This window comes from Lampris incognitus, chromosome 10 (genome assembly GCF_029633865.1).
Source record: "Lampris incognitus isolate fLamInc1 chromosome 10, fLamInc1.hap2, whole genome shotgun sequence".
NCBI classification, from domain to species: Eukaryota; Metazoa; Chordata; class Actinopteri; order Lampriformes; family Lampridae; genus Lampris; species Lampris incognitus.
The window spans coordinates 32078992-32101659 of record NC_079220.1 but is presented as its reverse complement, the minus strand read 5'-3'; the positions used below and the strand labels follow the sequence as shown (position 1 = coordinate 32101659).

Genomic DNA, 22668 nt, shown 5'->3' with positions numbered 1-22668 from the left:
GGGGGGAAAAAGGTGGAAACCCCCCCCCCCAAACAAGAAATACTGCTTGTTTACTCATCATGCTAATTTAATGTTTTTATGAAGGAGTAGTAGACCTACAGCTAACCTGGAGCCATGCATGTAGTATGTCCATCAGGGCAGTCACACAAGGCAGAAGAAGACGTGAAATTATAATGAATAGGGCTGGGGTTTTTTTTCTCTTGTGTGTCATCACATATTCAGTGCTGTGTTGCTAATGGAGAAGTGCTGCAGCAATCTTAACATGATTTAATTTTCAGTTTGGACTAGTGTTAAAATCTCCCTGCAAAACCCTAGAGCTGCATTCTTTGGGAGCAAGATGGGAGTTTGGGTTTTTTGCAGAGTAAGACAAAATGGAATATTTTCTATGTGTTCTAGACCTCTCTAAATCTTTTCAAGATTTTTCAGGTTACTGGGTTAAAGAGTAGAATGAAAGAATGTACAAATATACAGTGGGGAAAAAAAGGAGTAAAAGAGGTGACTTGTTATTTTTTTAGGTGAACTGAGGCCATGTCTTGAGCTGTCACTAGTAGCTAGAAAACTGCACTAGTGATCAGTATGGGCAAAGGGTTATTTGTTTAATTCCACTAAGATTTAAATTGATGATTCTGTAGTTAATACATGTGATACTGCTCACAAATGGTTCACAACCCCTTTTATTCCCCTTTAGGCTTCAGTTTAGTACAAAAACACAGTGATGTCCCCTATGTTCACATGGTACGGGTAACTCAAAATCTTGCTGCCAGTCAGTCTTTGTTTCCATTAACATTGTAAGGTTTTTCATGATCACCATTTTGTGTAACATTAGAAATTGGGACCAGCTGACTTTTACAAGGGTGGTGTGGTGGCACAGTAGTTAGCGCGGTCACCTCACAGCAAGAAGGTCCTGGGTTCGAGCCCCGGGGTAGTCCAACCTTGGGGATCGTCCCGGGTCATCCTCTGTGTGGAGTTTGCGTGTTCTCCCCATGTCTGTGTGTGTAGGTCAGATGAATCGGCCATACTGCATTGTCCCTAGGTGTGTGTGTGCGCGCGGGCCCTGTGATAGCCTGGCAGCCTGTCCAGGGTGTCTCCCCGCCTGCCGCCCAATGACTGCTGGGATAGGCTGCAGCATCCCCGTGACCCTGAGAGCAGGATAAGTGGTTTGGATAATGGATGGATGCCTTTTTTATAGATTTGTTAAAATCAGTGTATTAGAAAAAATACAAAATATATGAAGCTTTGGGTCTCTGACAGTCTGCATATAATTAGATTTTCCATTCAAGGAATTAGCATCTAACCTACAGATTTTTTCCTTACAGTTTGTGCTGAAATACTGTTGAGAAATCCATCATTAATTGATTAACTGAGTCGATGTCCTTTCCTACTACTGACATCTGTTAATATCCTGTAGGACTGTTTCTGCTTATTTTGTCCTAATAGTAGCATCCTTAGTTCCCTGTGACTTGGGTTCAAACAGAGACGATGTATGTGTTTTCTCCAATCTTACCTTTTTATTATTGCAATAGAAACTGCTTAAGATTATAGTGGTCAACTGCTTATACTGATTAAAGGTGGATGAAGTCATTCCTATACTAATGCTGTTTAAATCTTTTGGTTATTGTGGTCAAACAGTCCACTCAAAATGATAATTTTTGGACTTTCAGACATGGGAAATAAAAAAATAAATAAAATCAAAGGTAATTAAGGAAATCTAATGTTAAATTGTTTACTCGTGTTTTCAGTTACTCCCATGATGCTGAATGTTGCCACCTCCACTCTGAACATTTGAACCAGCCAATATTTTGTTACAGTACAATAGCCAAAAGCAGGCAACTGTCTTTCAGTCAATTAAATTCAGTAAAATAGTAAAGTGGTCTGTTTCATTACATCCATCCATCCATTATTCAAACCGCTTATCCTGCTCTCAGGGTTGTGGGGATGCTGGAGTCTATCCCAGCATTCATTGGGTGGCAGGAGGGGAGACACCCTGGATAGGCTGCCAGGCCATCACAGGGCCGACACACACACACACACACACACACACATTCACACCTAGGGACAATTTAGTACGGCCGATTCACCTGACCTACATGTGTTTGGACTGTGGGAGGAAACCGGAGCACCCGGAGGAAACCCACATGGGGAGAACATGCAAACTCCACACAGAGGACGACCCGGGACGATCCCCAAGGTTGGACTACCCTGGGGCTCAAACCCAGGACCTTCTTGCTGTGAGGCAACCGCACTAACCACTGCAACACCGTATCACCTGTTTCATTACATTATTTATTTAATAAGTATATACATGCCAATTAGACGGTCATCAAGAGAAATAAATAAAAGTATATGTGATCACAATAAGCGGTTTCCATAGTATTTTGTTTTTGTTATGTATGATGTGGTTGATGTATGTTTAAACTTCATTGCCTGGCAAATCTGACTCAGTGTCATATCAATATTGGTTCAGTATCAGTACTGTCTTGAAAAATGTGATTGACAAATGCAGTGATGGCTGTCTCTGTCCATCTGTCTTGCAGTTGGGTGGGGCAGGAGGCCCTATGCCAACTGGTCAAGTACCACCCAACCAGAATTTCCTCAACAGGCCCGCTGGCCCAATTCCTGTCTCCCATGGCAATGTCCCGCAGCAGGTAAGAGACCCCTCACCGGCCTTTGTTGTCTGCCTGCACACCCACTGGCTCTCCTCCGTCCTCTCCTCTCCTCTCCTCTGCACTTGTACACTGCTCGTCCTGGCTGGCTGCATCACCCGGTCACAGCTCCACCAGACCGGGTGTCCTTCAATGTCTGCATGCCGTTGCTGATAACTCTTTCCCCCACTGTGCTCTTTGTTCTTCATACCTGTCCCCACACCCCACACCCCTGTCCTCCTCTCTTTCTGGCCTGTCCTGTTCTCAGTCTGTGGTGGTGGGCATGCCCCCTGTTAGTCAGGTCACTATGATGGAGGAGCAGCAGAGACAAACCAACCTGGTGAGACTTGGCCTTGTTACAAACAAGGAAGTAGCAAAAGCAAAATGTGCTGTGTTCTTACTGTGCTCCCTGTAAGCAGACATAGGCTAAACTAGAAATCAGAACACACAGAGACACACATTAGGTGGACAGCTCATCTGCTATGGCATGTCTGTTAACTATTTCATTTCCTGTTTAATGCACTGCTTTAAGAGGCAGACATTTCCTTCATGAAATGTCTGCCTTAAGTGTCTTCATGGTGTGTGTAACTGGTTACATATGAAGGAATGTGAAATGTTTTCACCAGATAAGAATGGAGCGAGTGTAACTGGACACTCGTGTCCATATAGTAGGTGGGACCCACTTAACAAGTTTGCCTTGAGCTAACATACTTAGTGTCCCTCCCTAAACTTCCAAAATGAAAACAGCGCAGATTTTAAAGATACACCTGAGAAGGGCATCCAGGTAGCGTGGCGGTCTATGCCATTGCCTACCAACACTGGGATCTCCGGTTCGAATCCCCGTGTTACCTCCGGCTTGGTCGGGCATCCCTACAGACACAATTGCCCGTGTTTGTGGGTGGGAAGCCGGATGTGGGTGTGTGTCCTGGTTGCTGCACTAGTGCCTCCCCTGGTCGGTCGAGGCGCCCGTTTTTGGGGGGGGGGGAGTGAGGGTAATGGCACGATCCTCCAACATGCTAAATCCCCCTGGTGAAACTCCTCACTGTCAGGTGAAAAGAAGCGGCTGGAGACTTCACATGTATTGGAGGAGGAGGCATGTGGTAGTCTGCAGCCCTCCCCGGATCGGCAGAGGGGGTGGAGCAGTGATCGGGATGGCTCGGAAGAGTGGGGCAATTGACCGGGTACACTTGGGGAGAAAAACGGGGAAAAATCCACAAAAAAAGAAAGAAAGAAAGATGTATCTGAGAAAACCGAGGGCATAGACCATCCCATATCAAAGACGAGCAGCACACATAAATAAGTTATTTGAATGAAAAATTGAAATATAAGGCTTCATTTTAATGGAAACGAGCAGTCCTGGATGAAACCATACCATTTAGTATTTGCAAAAGTGATGAAATCCACATTATCCACATTCCCTGTAATAAATCTGCTAACATAGTGCCCCTGTCAGTAGAACTCTGCCATAGCCATGCAGTCATTTGTCGACTCACACATCACACACAAATGTTACTGTCCCCCATTGATCACAGAGACAGTTTGATCCCAACCGCCCATTGACCCTTTCTTGTCTGTGCTAGTAGCACAAAGCTCCCTCTCAAAATGTCCTACTTCTGAGCATTTTTCAAAGATAGAAAGGAGGGCTGGATGGATGGGGTAGAGCACAGCTGATAGTGGGGGTTATTGTTACTCTTGGCTTGATCTGGTTAAAGGCTTATGTTGTGTATCCCCCTTTATAACTCTAGTCTGGCCTGTCATAGTCTAACCTCTTGAACTGTGTGATCTTTGTTCAGATGACCATGAGGGCGACTGGCCCAGCTAACCAGCAGCCACCAGTCACCGGTGCGCCACCCAACCAAGTCGCTCAGGGTGGACAGGCACCCCCTCAGAGTCCCATGCTCCGCCTGCCAAACCCGGGAGCCAATCCACAACTGCGCAGTCTTCTCCTCAGCCAACAGCAGCCAGTAAGAGAGCAGTAAAACGATCCTTTAAGTAACGGTCATTACACATGTCAACAGTCACTGACTCACCACATAATACGTGTCTCATAGGGTATCAAGTAACCTTTGCAGAAGTTAACATTCATTTTCTCTCATTCGTTTTATCTCAGCAGGGTGGTGTGTCTCACATGCCTGGAATGATGCCCCACCAGGGTTTAGGGCAGCAGCTCGTCCACCCAACACCAGGAGGGGGGGCTCAAATGCAGGGCCAGTGGAGGCAGCCTCTGGCAGGTGGGCTCTTAAATCCAGACAGATAGATAGTATGAAAATATTAAAAGTACTAAAATATGTATCCCATTCAACTCGGTTTATGAGGCCGCATAAGGAATTAAGAATTGCTCAGGTGGAGTTGCTTTCAAGTTAAGTTTTGTGGTCTTTGCAAATAATTTGATGGGTTATTATTTGGGGTGAAGAGAGTCCTTTTATTGCTCATTTTAACAAAACTAAATGATCTAGTACAAGAGGTAAAGGCCAGAATTCCAGATATGATTATACCCACTATCACAGTGCCTAAAAACAAAATTAAATCACTTAAACAGATGACCACAGTGCAGTAGACATCTAAAGTGATGTCCGTTCAAGTCCTTCAGATTACATTCAGATCCATTCAATTTTCTTTTAGTCTGTTGCAAAATGAATTGGATGTTACCGTTTGCCAATCGTGCTGTTCTTAAACTATGTAAGATATTTCAAGTATAAAGGACACATCACGGATATCTTAAGGTAAAGAGACTAACTTTATTCAAAAGAATATGCTATAGTTGTGGTGTGGAAGTCTCTTCTAGCTCGACCAGAAAACTAGCGAGCAAAAAAGCTACATTTTCTACATGCCCAGATACAGAAGGGTTTTCACCCCTTTTAACAGTAGAACAACCGGGATTTCACTCCTACCTAAAAGGACCACAGTTTTTAAACTCTATATTCTGTCAAGATAAATACCCAGTTGAGATATTAATGGATTGCATATGTTAGTATGTCTGTTAAGAAACGACTGACACCAAAATGAACATTTTAACAACTTTAATACTATTATTCTAACAATTTAAAATGGCTGCTTTCCAAGGCCTGTAAATACTGCAACGCCTCGGTGGTAGTCATGGTGCGTCTGTAACGGTGTCTGTAACCAGACATGTTGGACATAATCAAAAATCAAGTTTAGACTATTACTCTGCACTGAAGAACGCTAGTGTGTTTCTAGGACAGAGCAATGAACTTCACGAAGGTAATGACGCGACCAACACACGTCGTAAATAAGGACATGACGCCCACGATCATGCACAAATTACAAGACGGTCATTTTGACCGCTCATGGTTGTTTTGGGTAGATTTTATCATAACTTGTTTTTGTGCAATTGATCTAAAACTCATTTTAATGCAAATATATACAATTTTAGGAGCATTCAGGGAGCGGCAGCTATGTATCTGTTTTTTTGTTTTTTTTTCTTCACAAAGTTATTTGAAAAGCCAAAACGGTCAAAGTGATGGCCGTAGTCGTTCTAGAAATAGTTAAGTTTCTGGAGGTTTTACTATGTGTCCTACTTACATCAAGTCAGACAGACTTGTGGGTATTATACACTTCACAGAATAGTCGTCAAATTCACTATCAAACCCACCAGTCGACACTGCATAGTTGTAGACTAATGGTTCATGTGTGGTTTTAGCACTGTGCAGTAATAAGTCAGTGGCACTGCATCTACAGCTCTGTAGCTGGGCAAGCTGTGGTTTCAACATAGATTTGTTGGAACCATCATTTTTTATGTTATGCCATGTTAAATATACAGAATTTAAGGTATTCAGAGAAGGAAATACTCCCATTATCCGTGTTTCGGTTTAACGGGTGACCGTGTTAACTGGTGACTTTAGTGACGACAGCTATTGGAAACACAAACACAACATGTAGTGTCCTCCTAAAAGCCTTTAATTTGACTTTAATCAATTTTAAATACACACTCATCCGTGTTTAATATCTACACTAACCATTTATGTAAGTTAAATTGTACTCAGCAAGACTCATTCAGTTCTTGTAATGTTTCTAATGATGTGGGAAACAAACCGCAGCCGTCAGTGCAGCTGTATTTTATACCGTTATCCTCAATCAGAAAATTACCCATATTCAGTCATTTAACCTGTAACATTATAATGTCAAATTCCTTCTCAGACATGAGCTGCTCTGCTAATCCTTGTTTTCCCCACATTAAAAGCAACTTCAAGAAATGTGAATGCTTCTTGCTGGTGACACCATTTAATTTACATAATGTAGAGCAAAAAGGACCAGATGAATATATACTGTTTTGAAGATTCAGTTTAAGATAATTTAAGGGTTTTAGGCTTTTCAACAGCTGCTGTCACTACGACAACCATGGACGCTGCCAGCTGAAAATCACCAGTTACCACGGTGACTCGTCAAAGTGAAACACCTACAAGAAACAGTCGCGTTGTTACTGCAGTCAAACAGAGCTCAGACAAGCTTGCTGGGGTTTAGTCCAATCAGATTGCGGCTCATTTGTAAACAGTGTCTCATGCCCAATTGAGGACTCTATTTCATCTACTCTAAGTTGGTCCCACCTATAGTTAAGCCTTTACTGGTTGTATTTGAGAACTTTTTGACAAGAATTGATTGTTGTTATTGGGTGAAAAAAATACAGTATATTTCACGCGATTAATCGACTACTCAACTACTTTTTGGGAGTAGCTGACTACTAAAACTCAGCAGTCGTGAAGGCCCTAGTACAGGGATAGGCAACATGGTCCAGTAAGGTCCCGTGTGGGTGCAGGTCTTTGTTCCAACCAAGGAGTTACACACCTGAGTCGACAAATCAAGGTCCTTAGCAAAGGCTATTGGTTGACTAATAGAATCAGGTGTGTAACTGCTTGGTTGGAACAAGACTATTTGTTGATCTATAGCAGGGGTCAGGAACCTTTTTGACTGGGAGAGCCATAAAAGCCAAATATTTCTAAATATATTTCATTGAGAGCCATATAGTATTTTTAACGTATAATAAATTAAATGTCTTACTTTTAATGCGACTTCTGGTGCTGCATGGCATATCGAAGTGCCGCTTTATATTTGACCGTTTCATCGATGCAATTTTATCATTGCATATTAGACATACCGCAGATCCTGCTCTCTCCACAAATGCAAATTCCTCTGCCCACGCAGCCTGGAATGCACGGTAATCATCGTCTTTTTTTCTTTTCGCCATCTTTTCCGTTACAAGGGTTGAAGCGGATAAACTAGTTGGCTATCTGATAAAATTGATTTCTTCACCTTTACAATGACCCGGACATGCTTGCGAGCCATTGGTTCCTGACCCGACCCACGGGTGACCCGTGACCCGTGAAATTTATCTTCAAAACTAATTTCTGTTTACTTTAAAATGACACAGTATTATTAAGAAATATCACAAGTATTTTAAAATCAGTTCCAAACTGACTTTTTTTTCAACTCAAAATTGTCTGGGAGCCATATGCCGTCACCGGAAAAGCCATAGATGGCTCGCGAGCCATAGGTTCCCGACCGCTGATCTATAGAATCAGGTGTGTAACTGCTTGGTTGGAACAAAGACCTGCACCCACACGGGACTTTTCTGGACCATGTTGCCTATCCCTGCAGTGGGTACCTGTTTTATGTTCGTGCATGCAGTTTGTATGTACGTTGAACGTTGCACATATCCCTGCTTGGCTCAGTTGCTGGATGTCTACTGCTATTATTTGTGGCTATTGTTTGCGGGTACGGGAAGGCAGGAGTGGATACACACTGCGGGAGCAGGAGGGAGTGTAACACACACACATTGTGGGAGTGGGCAGTAATGGCCAGAAATCCAGTGGGAGCAGGATTAAGGAAACAGTCCCGTGCAAGGCTCTCTATGTAATGTCATGATTTGTTTTTTTTGTTACCCCTTTTTTTGCAACTTTAAATCCCACCAGACAATCTCAGATACAGAAATGCATAATCATGGCATGATTGACAGCAAAGTAGTCAAATAAAATCCCTGATGGTATTTGGATGCGATCTTTTTACGTTCCTATGCATTTTTTCCCCTTTGATTTTAAATATGACTGGATCAGAAATCTTGTAAATAGGCATTTAAAGGATGCACTAGTTTAGAGGTCTATAAGTGCTTGAGTAGCAAATTAGCTGTCACCCAATGTTGACGATAGCGACAATCATGTCATTAGTCTTTACAAGTTACTACAACCTTAGAACTATCCTGTGTCAGTAAAGCTTCAAAGAATCAAAGATTTAAAGGTTTATTTCTCACATACTTACAAGTACAATAAGCAGTGAAAAACTTTTTTTGGCAACTTCGAAACAGTGCAAAAAGAGAAATGAACAACAACAATAATAAAAGGAGAATACAATAGTAATGAAAAATATAGCTACAAGCGGCAATGGGGTCCAAGCACTTGGCGCAGTGGGCTTTAATATGTAAGCTTGGTGAATATATTTCAGGTTGATATCTTAACGTGTTCATGAGTTATTGCAAATTTTGGAAAATTGGCTATATTGATAAAGATTAGTTTGTTTGTATTATCAAACAAATTATGTTAACATATATTAACATGGATGATCAAAAATCAGAAAATGTAACTTTTTCCAGTTTGGTCCAGAGATGCTTTGTACCAATTTTGGTGACAATTGTTCAACAATTTTAGGAGGAGTAACGAAAAAAATAGTTTTGGACAAAATTCAAAATGGCAGAAAATCTATTGAAAGGCAGTCTTTGACTTAATATGGCCTTCAGAAGATTTTGAAAACATGCCACATGCATAAATTGCCACAAGGTTGGCGAGTTTAAATTGGACATCTTGGGACTGAAACCAGCGACCTTTGTATGCCTAGAGTAGGTGACTTACTGACTGCGCCACCGGGGAGACAATGCAATCCCACACCTTCTTACAACTTAAGGCACTGACATTACAGTAGCCAGACTAAAATAGTTTTGTCTATTTAAGCTTAAAAAATTCACAACAATTGAAGCGTTGGTGATAAAATTCTGAAAAAATATCACACCATTCTGCTGGTTTCGGGTGCATTGTCAAATACTTCGGTGAAGCTTGATCAAACATTTGACAAAATAGAAAATGTTGTGCATACAGTACTAATTACAGTAAGATACCGAATGTCACTGCAGATTCGTCGTTTGACATATCTGAACACCATTGGAAATATGTGATGTCGAGCATCTGCACAATCTCTGTGTCAATTTTGGTTGCATTTGAATGAAAACGTGGAGATATAGATGTTAATCGATTTTAAATATTTTGGAAAATATAGAGTGAGAATGAAAATATAGAGTGAGTGAAATAAAGACTTGTAAATTGTCCAAAGGATGCAGTGAGGCACATTTTGTCACAGATCAGTTGATGTATTGGAAAACATTTCAGTTCTGTAGCACATACGGGAGATTTTTTTTTTGTGTGTGACATGTCTAGAAATTTAGATTTGTTGTAATAAGCCACACCCACGTTAAGCAATCATTACCAAATTTTATGCATTGACTGAGTCATGACCCAAGATTGTGCAAACCGAATTTCATACGAATCCGTGCAGCCGATTGAGGTGTAAACTTTTCATATTTGTGGTGCCTCCTAGAGATTAAGTGCAGTTCACTTTAATACGTAAACTTAGTCTCAACTCCTGAACAGGAGTCTCAAATTTCAGGGCGGTATCTCGATGCGTTCTTGAGTTATTGCAATTTTCTTTTTAAATTAGCTATTTCAAGAAAACATGAAGGGCTTATATGAGGAAACCCTATGGAATATCAAAAATCCGAAAAATTAATAATTTTTTGTCGGCTTGGTCCAGAGATGCTCTGCCCCAGATTTGGTAACAATTGCTCAAAATTTGTGGTAAGAGTAGTGAAAAAACAAATGACAGAGAGGTTTTTTTTTTGTGGCTAAAATGGGCGTGGAGTCTATATTTAGACTCGTCTGGACCCACAGAATGCAGGGAAAAGGAATTTTGTTTCTGAGAATTATAGTTCAGAAATAATAGGCCAAAATGTAAAGTTTGATATTATAGCGCCACCACCTGGCTTATCGGGGTTTTGTTTTTTTTGTCTGAGTAGTGGGTGAGATTTCCAACCTATCTGCCCAGATCGGGAACTGTAGCTGTTATGGTTTCTGAGACCCAGATACATTAATGACATCAACTGAGTCGTGACCCAAGAGCGTACAAACCGAATTTCGTATGAATCTACGCAGCCGATTGCGAAATATGATTTTTTTTTGCGTTTGTGCCGCCCCCTAGAGGTTAAGCGCAATGCACTTCAATAGGTAAGCTTATTGAAAACTCGTGAACATGTGTCCAAAATCTCAGGTTGATACCTCAGCTAGTGGTGTTACGATATACCGGTGTTGATGATAACCGTGATATTTAAAAAAGGATATATTGATATCCTGTTAATAATACACATATGATAATATGTTGCCTCTTAAATCATTTCAATTTCTTTCCGTTCTTGCTTTGTCTCCCTCCCCCAACACTCACACACACACACACACACACACGCTGTGTATTAACCACAGCTGGCTACTACTGCCGTGCAAATCATTGGACTATACAAATAAAATTGACTTGACTTGAAGAGGAAAAACATTATGTGTACAGTGTACATTAGTTGTCAGCCTGTGGTCTCACACACAAACTCTGTCCCCTGCTCCCCGCAAGGGATTTTGTTTGTTGACGTTGTATTGATGGCAGATGTTAGGCCTTGATCCTCCCACGCACTACATCCCCCTGGCGAAACTCCTCACTGTCAGGTGAAAAGAAGCGGCTGGTGAATCCACACGTATCGGAGGAGGCACGTGGTAGTCTGCAGCCCTCCCCGGATCGGCAAAGGGGGTGGAGCAGCGACCGGGACGGCTCGGAAGAGTGGGGTAATTGGCAAAATACAATTCGGAGAAAAGGGGGAAAATTAAAAAAAATGTAGGAGTAGTGAAAAAGCAGCTTTGGACAAAATTCAAAATGGCGGAAAATCCTTCTAGATTCAAATAGGCTTGGTCTCGATTTTTGGATTCTTTCTGGACCCACAGAATCCGGAAAAAAAGCATTTTGTTCCTGAGACTTAAGGCTTTTACACACCGGGGGCGTTTTTGTTTGTGTGTGTGCGTGTGCGTGTGCGTGTGTGTGTGTGTGTGTGTGTGTGTGTGTGTGTGTGTGTGTGTTTGTTTGTGTGTGTGTGTTAGCGCATTTAATTTGTACGTCAGTACATTTTTTTTCGAACTGTAGTTTTTGTCATGAGTGCTTTCACACCGAAAACGAAATTACGTGCCAAAACGTGCGACGTAATTTTTTTTTGTTTTTTTTTTTAGGAACGAGGTAGATTTTTCTGAGCGTTCGCGCCGCGAATAAAGGCATCAACCAATCACGTTGTGCGGAACAGACGTCGCGTCACAACTCCTAACGGCAATGGCGGACCTGTCGATTGATCGTGTTTCTCATCACCCTGTATTGTATGACCAAGGACACAAAAATTTTACAGACTATGAACTCAAGGACAATGTGCGGAGGAGCATCGCCGAACAACTAGGCTCTCAGGACAGTGAGTGGCTTGTTGACTTTACTTTGGGATGTAGTAGAGTTGGTAGCAAGGCAACCCTTCCTTGCTGACTCAGAGCTGGTCGCGGCACACCGCAACGGAGGAGGTGCGCCCGGCGGGGGCCGGACCAGCAATAGCCCCCCCCCCCGACCCTGACGGGAAGAGGAGATCCCCACGCACTGCACCGCACCGCCATACCTGAATCCGCCGGGTTGAGTTCCCCTCGCGTGTCGCGAATTTGCGACAGAAACCCAGCTTTCTGTCGCAAACTCCTATCACTGCCGGTATGAATACTGTTGATGCGAAATATTTGTGAGTATTTCACATTTTCATAACGTGTCGTCTATTCGTCAGGACCGCATTGTGTAAAGGCCTTTATAGATCTAAAGTAAAGATGATATTATAGCGCCGCCATCTGGACAGTCGGTATTTTATTTATTTATTTATATATATATATATGTGTGTGTGTGTGTGTGTGTGTAGCGTGCATGGATAATTAGACACGTTGGTCCTTGACTAACGGGTCGGACCCTTTAGTCGACTGGTTAACGTTGTCGCTTGCGGAGTGAGAGACACGGGGTCGCATCCCGGCTGTGGCGACGGTCTCCCAGACTGCCCCCCGAATTCGCTACAGTATATATAGTCTGAGTTGTGGGTGAGATTTCCAACCTATCTGCCAGGTTTGGGATAGGTCAGAAGAAAAATAATAATAATCCTGACAGATACAATAGGCTTCCAGCAGCTTCGCCTCTTGGACCCTTAATAAAAATACAGTACATTTAAAAAAACAAAACAAAACGTTTCAAAAATATCCGGGATGTATACAGAAGGTATATCCCGATAAATACATTCGTGCAGTTGCTATATACAATAAAAGTCCAAGTGTGCAAATAGACTGAATAAGTAAAGTGTAAAGCATCTGTGGAAAGAAATAAAAGAAGCAGCAGGCGGGGGGGGGTTCTATTATTATTATTATTATTAATTTTTAAATTGGAACAAGTTGAGGAGGATAATTATTCAGTGGGGAGAGGTTGTCATGATGCACTTCTTAGGAAGACAAGTTTTCTGCTTCTGACAGAAGATGGGAATTGAGTTCGGCTGTGATTACAGCAGGGGTATGTAACTTATTTTGGGATCATAAGATAATCCAGTTTGTGACTAAAGGAGCCCCGTGTGTGTTCTAATCATCTTCCTAATTTGAAACCTCTCTGGCCTTTTTGCATGACTGTAAAAACCTCCGCCCTTCAGCCAGTAGCCCTTCTCCGAACCTCTCCCTCCCCTTACTCTTCATCCTTGTCATCCTCCCTGTGCAGGTCAGATGCTGATGGCTGCAGGTCAGAGAGGGGCTGTGGCCCAGCCGGGGATGCCCCAGGTGTCTAGCGTCATGGAAGACGAGATTCTCATGGACCTTATCTGAATACTGGACTCTGGAAATTCCTGCATCTTTCATCGCACAGCATCTTTTTTTATGTCGCATCGTGGCAGGTTTTGACCAGTCTGAACAAAAATGCTGTCATTTCTGTTTGCTGTATTGTTTCACGTGGTCAACAGAAAAACCTATCATGAGGTTTTTGTTGTTGTTGTTGTTTTGTTTTGTTTTTTGTTTTTTTACTGGCATTAGCTGTTGAAGTGAATTAGTGGGAGACAACATAAGGATTAGTTTTCTTTTGTAAATAGTTAAATCAACGCTCACACCCTGACCCATATTGCGCACTAATCCAGCATGTTACACACACACACACGATGAGGCTGACCAAATGGATGAAAAGAGTCAATTGAATTGTTGGGCTTCTCACAACTCGCTTCTTGATACGTGCTTTTAATTTTTTTTCCCTCTGAAGTATAATTTTTTTTGGGGGGGGATTATTTTCTGTTTTTATTATTATAGATAAGGTTGTTTTTATTGAGATTAAATAAATATTAATTTTGTTAAGGAGCGTGGCTAATTGAAAGTCATTTCTTACTATGAAAAGATTTTTTTCCATTCCAGTGTGCATGAAGGCGTTAGTGACAGCCAGCTCGTCTCCACGTTCTCCTCTTGTCCTGCTGGATCACAGCTCGAACCCTTAAGGTGAGGGAGAGACCAAAATAGATACTGTGATAGATGTCATTGTCTTTCCCTGCCAAATAGTTTCATAGTGTTAATTTTAACTACTCCAATATGCTGTGGCACCATAGAGGGGGCCCCCTTTGTGCCAAGTAGTCGTACCAGATGGCAACAGTTGGCCATGTTTTCCCTGGCATGACACACAATCAGGCTGGCCGCATGCGCACATGCTGCTGAATCCACATATGTGCTCAGGACCGGCTCTTCTCTCACAAAACAGGACCGAAGCAGCCCTGTATGCGCCGCACAACACATCCCAGGCAGCATCAACAGATGTTATCAGAAATCTATTGCTGCGTGGACTTGGTGCAGACTACCTGTGTGAAGCCCAGAGCCCTTAATCTTCTGTGCTGAAATGAGGGAAGAAGAAGCACATAAACTTGGCTGGCCTGCACAGGCACGCTCTCACATCTTGGTTTGGAGAGAATTTTTACTCGTGCACGCCACTAGTACACAGACTTCTCAGACGCGCAACAAACAGGAAGTGATGTCAGTCCCCGTCACCTGGGAGATGGAGATGGTTGCTAAGATACCATGACAGTGGGTTCTTGTTTCTGAGCTTTTCCTCAGCCTCGCTTTCACATGGACTCGCACAGACAGACACTGGTCCTTCAGTGGCCGGTGTTCATTTCTGCCGTCCCCAAATCGCTGCACTACTCTGAACTCATCCTGATTTCCTTCTCTTTCCTTCTCTCTCCTGCTTTTTCTCCATCTATTTGTACATATCTGTTGCACTATCTACCTGTTAGTGCCTGTCCAGATTCATCAGCTTTTCAATATTTCAGTAGAGCACCAAGGCTCCCACACATCCTAACATGTCACCTACAAGATGTGACAGAAAGGCCTAGGAGACCTGGAGTGTTCTGACTTTACATTGTGTGTGTGTGAAATGTAGAAAGGGTGGTAGAATGAGAGATAATGCATACTCACTCAACACATCTATATCTGCCCCACTTCACACAGCGTCCTCTCGTGTGGCTCCAACATAGCAGCGTACTAACATGGCAACATGGGGAAGCTGCACGTGCAGGAGAAGCTGGACTCGGAGACACAGCAGCAGCCGTGGGACCTGCACATCCTGATATGCAGCACAGAAAGGGAGCACGACGCAGAGTGGGGTCTCACCCACAGCACAGGGCAGAAAATCCTGGATGGGAAGCTCTCTGTCCTGATATGAGGTGCATATACTTCACAGTGGCTCCCATCTTTATTCATTTATTGGCTTGTGGAGTTCACTCAATAAGTCACTCAGGCTGCCCTGGCGGACAGCACAACACACCGGAGAGAGGGGGGAGATGAGGGGAGCCTGTGTGTGTGTGTGTGTGTGTGTGTGTGTGTGTGTGTGTGTGTGTGTGTGTGTGTGTGTGTTGGAGGGGGTGGGTCGCTCTACACCACAGCCTGAGCAGACACTGCAGCACGACGACACAAAATGGGAGAAGGGGAGACAGACAAGTTTGGGGAGGACAGAGAGAACATGTGGAGGGGTCTTGTAAATAGCAGGGTGAGGGGAGGTTGGAGGTCAGAAGAGAGCAGTCTGTATCAGAGTTTACAAGTTTGAGAGGGTTACAGTGTGTGTGTGTGTGGGGGGGTCAACTTGAAGAGCAAGAGGATAGGCAGAGAGATGCAGGACGACAACACCATAGACTGAGGTATGTGCATCAAGGGAGAGAGAGAGGAAGGTGTAGAAGACAGACAGAGAGAGAGGGATGTGGTGTGTGAGAGTTCGAGAGAGGGAGGGATATCTACTGCACTGTTGTGTGACTGGAAATTTAATGGAGAGAGAGGGAGGGAGGGGAGGGAGGGAGGGAGGCAAGCAGGCAGGAAGGGAGCAGAGGAGCGGAGAGAGGAAGAGCGACGCAATGCCAACACATTGCAAGTGAGCGCACCCACTGGTATGGAATTACACAGGACTGGTGAACAATGGTATAGGGTGCTGCAGAGTGACGGGGGGGAGGGGGTATGGCAGAAAGCAGCTAACTGTGGCAGTGCACCGTGTCCAGCTAGTGGCCGTGGCTACATGGTTTTGTGTTGAAAGTGGACGAGGGGCGGCTGGGAGGACGGCAGCCCAGGCCGTACGTGATGGAGGAACACCACAGAGCCATGTGGGATGATTGATAAGCACCTCCGTGAGAGGAACAGCTTCTTCTGCACGTGTGTGTGGGGGGGGGGGTATGGAGTGACCTGCAGCAGCTACACGCGGGACACGTGCGTGTGGAAGTGAACACGGTGCACGTGTCTGTGATGGAGAGCTGGCGGAGGTGCAGGGATGTGAGGAAGAGCTATCTGCTGTGTCTCCATTTAGAAAGTTATCAATCCGCCACTAATCACCCGTCTGAATGGTCCCCCTCCCCGTCACCCCACCCCCCCCCCTCCGTTATGTGATGGATGTGCACACATGTATAGGCCTATACACTCCGTCATACACATGCTACACATTTGCGCATGTCTGCTCATAGGAAGGCAACACTATTAGATGATGTTAAGGTGTGTGCGTGCGTGTGTACTTGCGTGCGTGCGTGCGTGTGTGTGTGTGTGTGGTTCTTAGCTCCCCGTCAACTTTTCCTTTGGGGTTCATCCGCCTCTATTGCCGGCATACAGGCCTATAGGGTAAATCAATAGACCTTTTGCCAGCTTGGGTGAGCGGAACTGAAATAACAAGACGCGGAAGCGCGCGGATCAATCCTATGTGAGAGCGCGTGCGTACAGGTGGGGGAGCAGCGCTGTGTGTGCGCTTCAGCGTTGCCATGGGAACCGGCCAAGCAGCAGAGAACGTTCCCTGTTAGAGGCCGTCAACACCCCCCCACCCCCCCCACCACCACCTCTAGCATTCACTTTCTTAACGTCATATTTAAGATCATCTGGCTGTACACAAAATATGTAGTATAATAACCTATTCACTATGTTGTTAATAACAACAACAACAATGATAATGATAATTCTTGTTGTTGTCGTTGTTATTGTTATACTGCATTCGCTTGTTCCTTTTTTTTACAGTCTCGTGGCCAATCGTTTGTATGGCTGGGGGTGCGCGCAGGTTGCACGGCGCTACAGCCTACCTGCATATTTAAGCAACGATCAACGACATGTGGATAGTCGCGCAGCCTCCCAGTACCACCAGTACCACCAGTATCACCAGTACCGCCAGTACCACCAGTACCGCCAGTCCAACGGCGCTTCCCAGTAGCCACTACGCCTGTCACATCAAACAGATACCACGAGCTCCGAGACGATTCTTATTAGGCTATTAGTGGCGGCGGCGCAGCACCCAGGCTTTAAAACGGGTGAATCAATCTGAGAGAGATAGAGAGGGAGAGAGCGAGAGAGCGAGAGAGAGAGCGCGAGAGAGAGGGCGAGAGAGAGCGAGCGACCAGAAGACAGCGCCAGGGACTCTACCCATCTGCAGTGGAATACACTATATCAGGATATTTTGGGGAAGGTAAGAGCTGGAGCAGGATGGATATGAGATTAACATGTGGCATGTTGCGCGCACCTCTGATGACTTGATCACAACAAGCTGTACCCAGCACGCTGCGTTCTGAGGTAGGCACCCGCTGCTCAGACCCATGACTTTGTGCTCGCTCCGTCAAGTCGCGGTGTCGATCTGCATGATGTGCATTTGTGTAGTAAAACAGAGCTTTATGTGTCTCGTACGTGTGGTGATGCGTGTGCGTGTGCGTGTTTTCGTGTTAATGTCTATCCAGTTTGTGCATCGGCTCCGGCTGTAGCCTACGTGCATTAGTGTGAAGTAACCCTAACGTGTCGCACAGTTTTTTGTTGTTTTTCTTTTCTTTTTTTTTTGAATATAGGAACATTTGTAACCCCAAGAAAAATCTCTAATCTGAATTACATTTAAAAGCTCTGAGGTATTTAAACTGCCCTACTACGGGCCTTTCCATCGCAACGCTGGGTGCCGTTATCAAGGAACCCAAACAATTATTTGGTGAAATAAATGTGTGTAAATCTGGAAAGGGGAGACCAGTCTGGTTTGGATCCTTGACTTGAGTCCACACCAGTGGCTTGGATTTCAACTTTTGTCTTATAGTGCCTCGCTATTTGCTAATGAATAGGAACAAGTTACTCTAACCTTGGCATTGTAGCCGACAGGGGCATCTAGCACGTGTCGTTATCTTGACATTTAATTAGGGGATACACACAGTATTTAGAGTCACCTTATCTGGACATTTCCGCGCTAATTCGCTTAATCGGGGGCCCAGTGTGCCTCGGTGGATGGCCCCCATGCAGACCGGCGGAAATGCGCAGCAGGCACCTTGCGGCTTTTGCGCTCGGGCTGAACTGCGCTCGGGCTGAACTGCGCTCGGGTTAAACTGCGCTCGGGTTCGGGTCCTTCAGTCACAGCCTGCGAGGAGCCCCTCTCGGCTGAGAACAGGGAACAGATAGATTAGAGGGGCCGATGAATGGAGATGTGCTGCCTCTATCTGCAACACAATGATACGGTTATGAGAGGATTTAAATGCTAATGTGCAGCGTGATGGAAAAGCCCAGCACAGACTGGCAAGCTGAGATTGCTGGCGGTCAAGCGGGCGCAGCGGCTGATGTCGTGGGTTTATGACAGAGTGACTAAGTTATTAGTGGGGTTGTTGGATGGGGTGATGTGCACTGGGGCAAGACTAGACAGAGGGTTAAGTGTTGAGCTGTGTGAGTATAGACGTGAATGGGGGGAGGGGGTGGCAGAAAGACTCCCCTCAAGCCCTGATACACAGACAGTTTGGCTTCTGCTGAAAGTCAGCTTCAGTAAGGCTTTAAAACGATATATCCGTTTACAGATCATTGAAGTGCCATGTTTCATTCTTTATTCCCATATCTGCTAATTGTGAGTGTTTTACCGGTTGCATTTTACACCCAGGGACTTTAGCCATGTACCCATTACAGGCCTGTGGGATGTGATGCTGGTTCTACACCGCCATACCTCAGTTGCCTAGTGGAAAACCAGGACATTTATACCATTTATGCTGGTCAGCAACTTCTGTTGATCAGGTCAAACTAAGCTCACAGATGTAAAACTTTAAGAGGATGTTAAGTTTTTTTTATGTCACCTCTAAAAGTATCTACTTAATCTATCTAATGTTACTTTATCTCCATCGGTCCAGTTTTATGGTGAGTGTACGAACATGCAAAGTGGTGATGCTGTTCCTCCAGCTCAGCTCACATGCTTCCATCTGTTTGCAGCATCACCTGTCACTTCGAGGCCCTGGTGTTGTGGCAGGAGATGCTGCACGAGGTCACATTTGAGTCAAGGTCTCTCAGCTCAAGCCAGCGCTTCACAATACCAAGAGAACTTTGTGCTTTAAATGCAAGGCCAAGTGTCAGTGAGCCATTCTCCGTGATCTTTGTCCCTGCCTTTCTTTCTCCCATTGAAGTTGTCACTGAGATGAATTTAGATGAATTAGCACAAGGCCAGGGTGAAAAGATGGCTGATCCTGAAAAAAGGCTATCGAAAGGTAAAAAAAAAGTTTTATTTGTCACCTGAGATGTGGCGATGTGGCAGGAGCTCTGCAGAAGAGCCTTGTTCTGGAAGGACTACTTGGTCAGCTGTGCAAAAGGCAGAAGCAAATCCAGAGACAGCAGAGAGGATCTAATGCCTGTCTTAGGCCCAGTCTCATTTTAATTTCCTTCAGGTTCATGACACCTCTTGACCCAATATGCATGCTACTTGAATTAAACAATGTCCACATCACAAAAGGTTCACACAATTTACCTTATGGGATGCTAACAGAATGTGTTATTTTGTGTTATTTGTACCTTTTCAGTCCTGACTTTTTTGCATTTGGACCACCTTATTGGTTAGTGTAACGACCACGGATTAATAGACTCGCTAACCAGTTGGCTAACGACTCGGACCCTTTAGTTGACTGGTTAATGCAGTTGCTCGTGGTGCGGGAGACCAGGGTTTGTGTCCTGGCTGCAGCGGTTCCCAGCTGTCCCCCGAATTTGCTACATTGGTGTCAGAAGTGGGATGGTCAGACCACGAGGCCATTGGAAGCGTGTGCGCCCAGAGGCGTGAGGGAGCTGGTATGCTGAAGCGTGGGGGCATGCTTCCCAAAGGAGGCGGGTAGTGTAAGGACCACAGATGAATAGACTCACTAGCCGGTTGGCTAACGGATCGGACCCTTTAGTTGACTGGTTAACATAGTTGCCTGTGGTGAGGGACACCCGGGTTCGTGTTCTGGCTGCCCCCCAAATTCGCTACAGCTAGCGTTGGACTTTATATGGTATTAACTGAACAGTAGAAAAAGCAAGATGTTTTTGCAGATATGATGAGTTCTAAATTCGTGTTTGCCCTGTCTCAATGGGGCTGAGCAGCATAGTGTATCTTCTGGTTAGCTTCACGGTTAATTCATCATCAGCTGACCGAGTGAAGGAAAACCAAAATATGAAAGCCTTCAACTTTTTCACAAGCCTGGTGACTTCAGTAAGTAGACAGAGTGGGTCATCTGTGTCCAGTCATCTTGCTAATTTTAACTGTCAACCAGTAATTTTAACACACATGCACTCATGCAACACACAATCAAGAGCTGAATCCATCCTCTGTCACAAATTAAGCACTGGGTGAGTGATTTGAGTCATTTGAGAAATCAGGCCAGGCTGGTTTTCAGTTTTAGAGGCACACCACATGTGCATAGCCAATGAGCTTGATGAAAACAAGCAAGAGAGTTAACAGGGACATGGTAAATTACACCGATACACCTGGCCGAGAGGGAAAGTGTGACTTTGAGCTAATACTCAGACCCCTATGGCTCTTTGGCCTGCTGCTCGGATGCTGCTAGCAGATACATCAAGTGGGGGAAGATAACAAAGTAGAGCTTATCATATAAATGGTCATGAAATAATGTTGTAAAATTAAGTGATGCCCTGTTTCCATGAATTTGGGTGGTACGGTGGTGCAGTGGTTAGCACCGTCGCCTCACAGCAAGAAGGTCCTGGGTTCGAACCCCAGGGTTCTCCAACCTTGGGGGTCATCCCAGGTTGACCTCTGTGTGGAGTTTGCATGTTCTCCCTGTATCTGCAGTGGGTTTTCTCCGGGTGCTCTGGTTTCCCCCACCATCAAAAAGACATGCATGTTAGGGTTAATACTCCTGTCTGTGTGCCTGACCAAAGTAATGGAAAGAAGAACTGGAGTTGGTCCCCGGGCGCTGCACGGCGGCTACCCACTGCTCCTAGCTACACAGCTAGGATCGGCTAAATGCAGAGCATAATTTCCCCACGGGGATCAATAGAGTATCTCAAAATAAAAATAAGAAAAATTGCACATCTCTTGTAACTAAAGGTGGGACACGTTCAGTCTTCAATCCGAAATACATCTTTTCTCTATATCTCAGTATAGGACCGCATTGATTCTGAAAGACCTCACTGCTACTACATTAAAATGCAAAAAATAACTGTTGCCCTAAATTTGGGGCCTGTGTATGTACTTATACTCATATACACTTGTGTGCATGAGAGAGACAGAAATAGATTGCTGGATATGCACAGTAGTTGTGTCTGGGTATGTGGGTAGAAGGTAAGACACACACACACACACAGAACGAGAGAATAACTCCTCTAATCAGGGCAAGCTGGTCACTGATCTCCTCATAGGGTGAAGGTGTCATTGATTGATGGCTGAGCAACCTGCTGATGTGTACAGGTTGAGGCTGACCTGCCAGCGTGACTGAGAGAGTTGCTGATCAGCTTCGAGAGGCTGAAAATTGTTGGAACAACCTCAGGCTGTCCCTTAATAATGCAGTGCGATGAGCCCCCTCTGAGACACTGTGATCTTGTTACACATATCACTGCAAGTTACCATGTGTGTGTGTGTGTGCGACATCTTTACCGAGTGCAAGTTCTTCTTTTGGTGCCCAATCTGGCACCATTTTAATCTTAATAACCAGGGTTTGACATTGTATGAGCACTAACCTATCTGCAGCAAAAGTGCTGAACAGTCCATGATGGCGGGGTGGATATAATTAGCTGCGATTGTCTTGACTGAGACTCTGGCCCATGCCTGGGTGTTGGCCCTTCGGGGACCTTGATGACTGTTCTGATATTAATTATTGAATCATAGTGGGGGGAATGGCAATGGTTAATGATATAAAATGAAAACCATAATCCATCGAGCTGCCATAATTAGAAAGGGTGAGATTTCCCCTGAGACATATATTCTAATCATGACCTAAAGCAGAGAGGGATGCCTGAGAATGGACTGAGGCGGTTGTCTTTCTTTCCTTGTAACTTGTGCACGCTTCATGAGAAAGCTGTCCAGCAGCGCTGGCCCAAACATCCAACCATGTATTGGTACAGACAGTGAAAAAGTGTTAATGTAGCTGCTCACTCCTGCACCAAACAGGAACATCTGAGTATCTGAATCAGTCAGGCTG

The 22668-nt window shown here is 44.5% G+C and overlaps 1 protein-coding gene across 2 annotated transcripts in view; it reads left to right on the top strand.

Annotated features, from left to right (window-relative positions):
* Window positions 1-14116, top strand: part of med25 (mediator complex subunit 25) — a 49527-nt gene extending 35411 nt beyond the window's left edge. The window contains exons 16-20 of one of the 2 annotated variants that reach the window (XM_056288033.1): window positions 2535-2645; window positions 2911-2982; window positions 4436-4606; window positions 4753-4873; window positions 13500-14116. In XM_056288033.1, the coding sequence (XP_056144008.1) occupies window positions 2535-2645; window positions 2911-2982; window positions 4436-4606; window positions 4753-4873; window positions 13500-13603 (579 nt within the window). In that variant the 3' untranslated portion in view covers window positions 13604-14116. The remainder of the gene's footprint in view (window positions 1-2534; window positions 2646-2910; window positions 2983-4435; window positions 4607-4752; window positions 4874-13499) is intronic. The other variant, XM_056288034.1, reaches the window with a different exon arrangement.
* Window positions 14117-22668: the final 8552 nt, after the last annotated feature.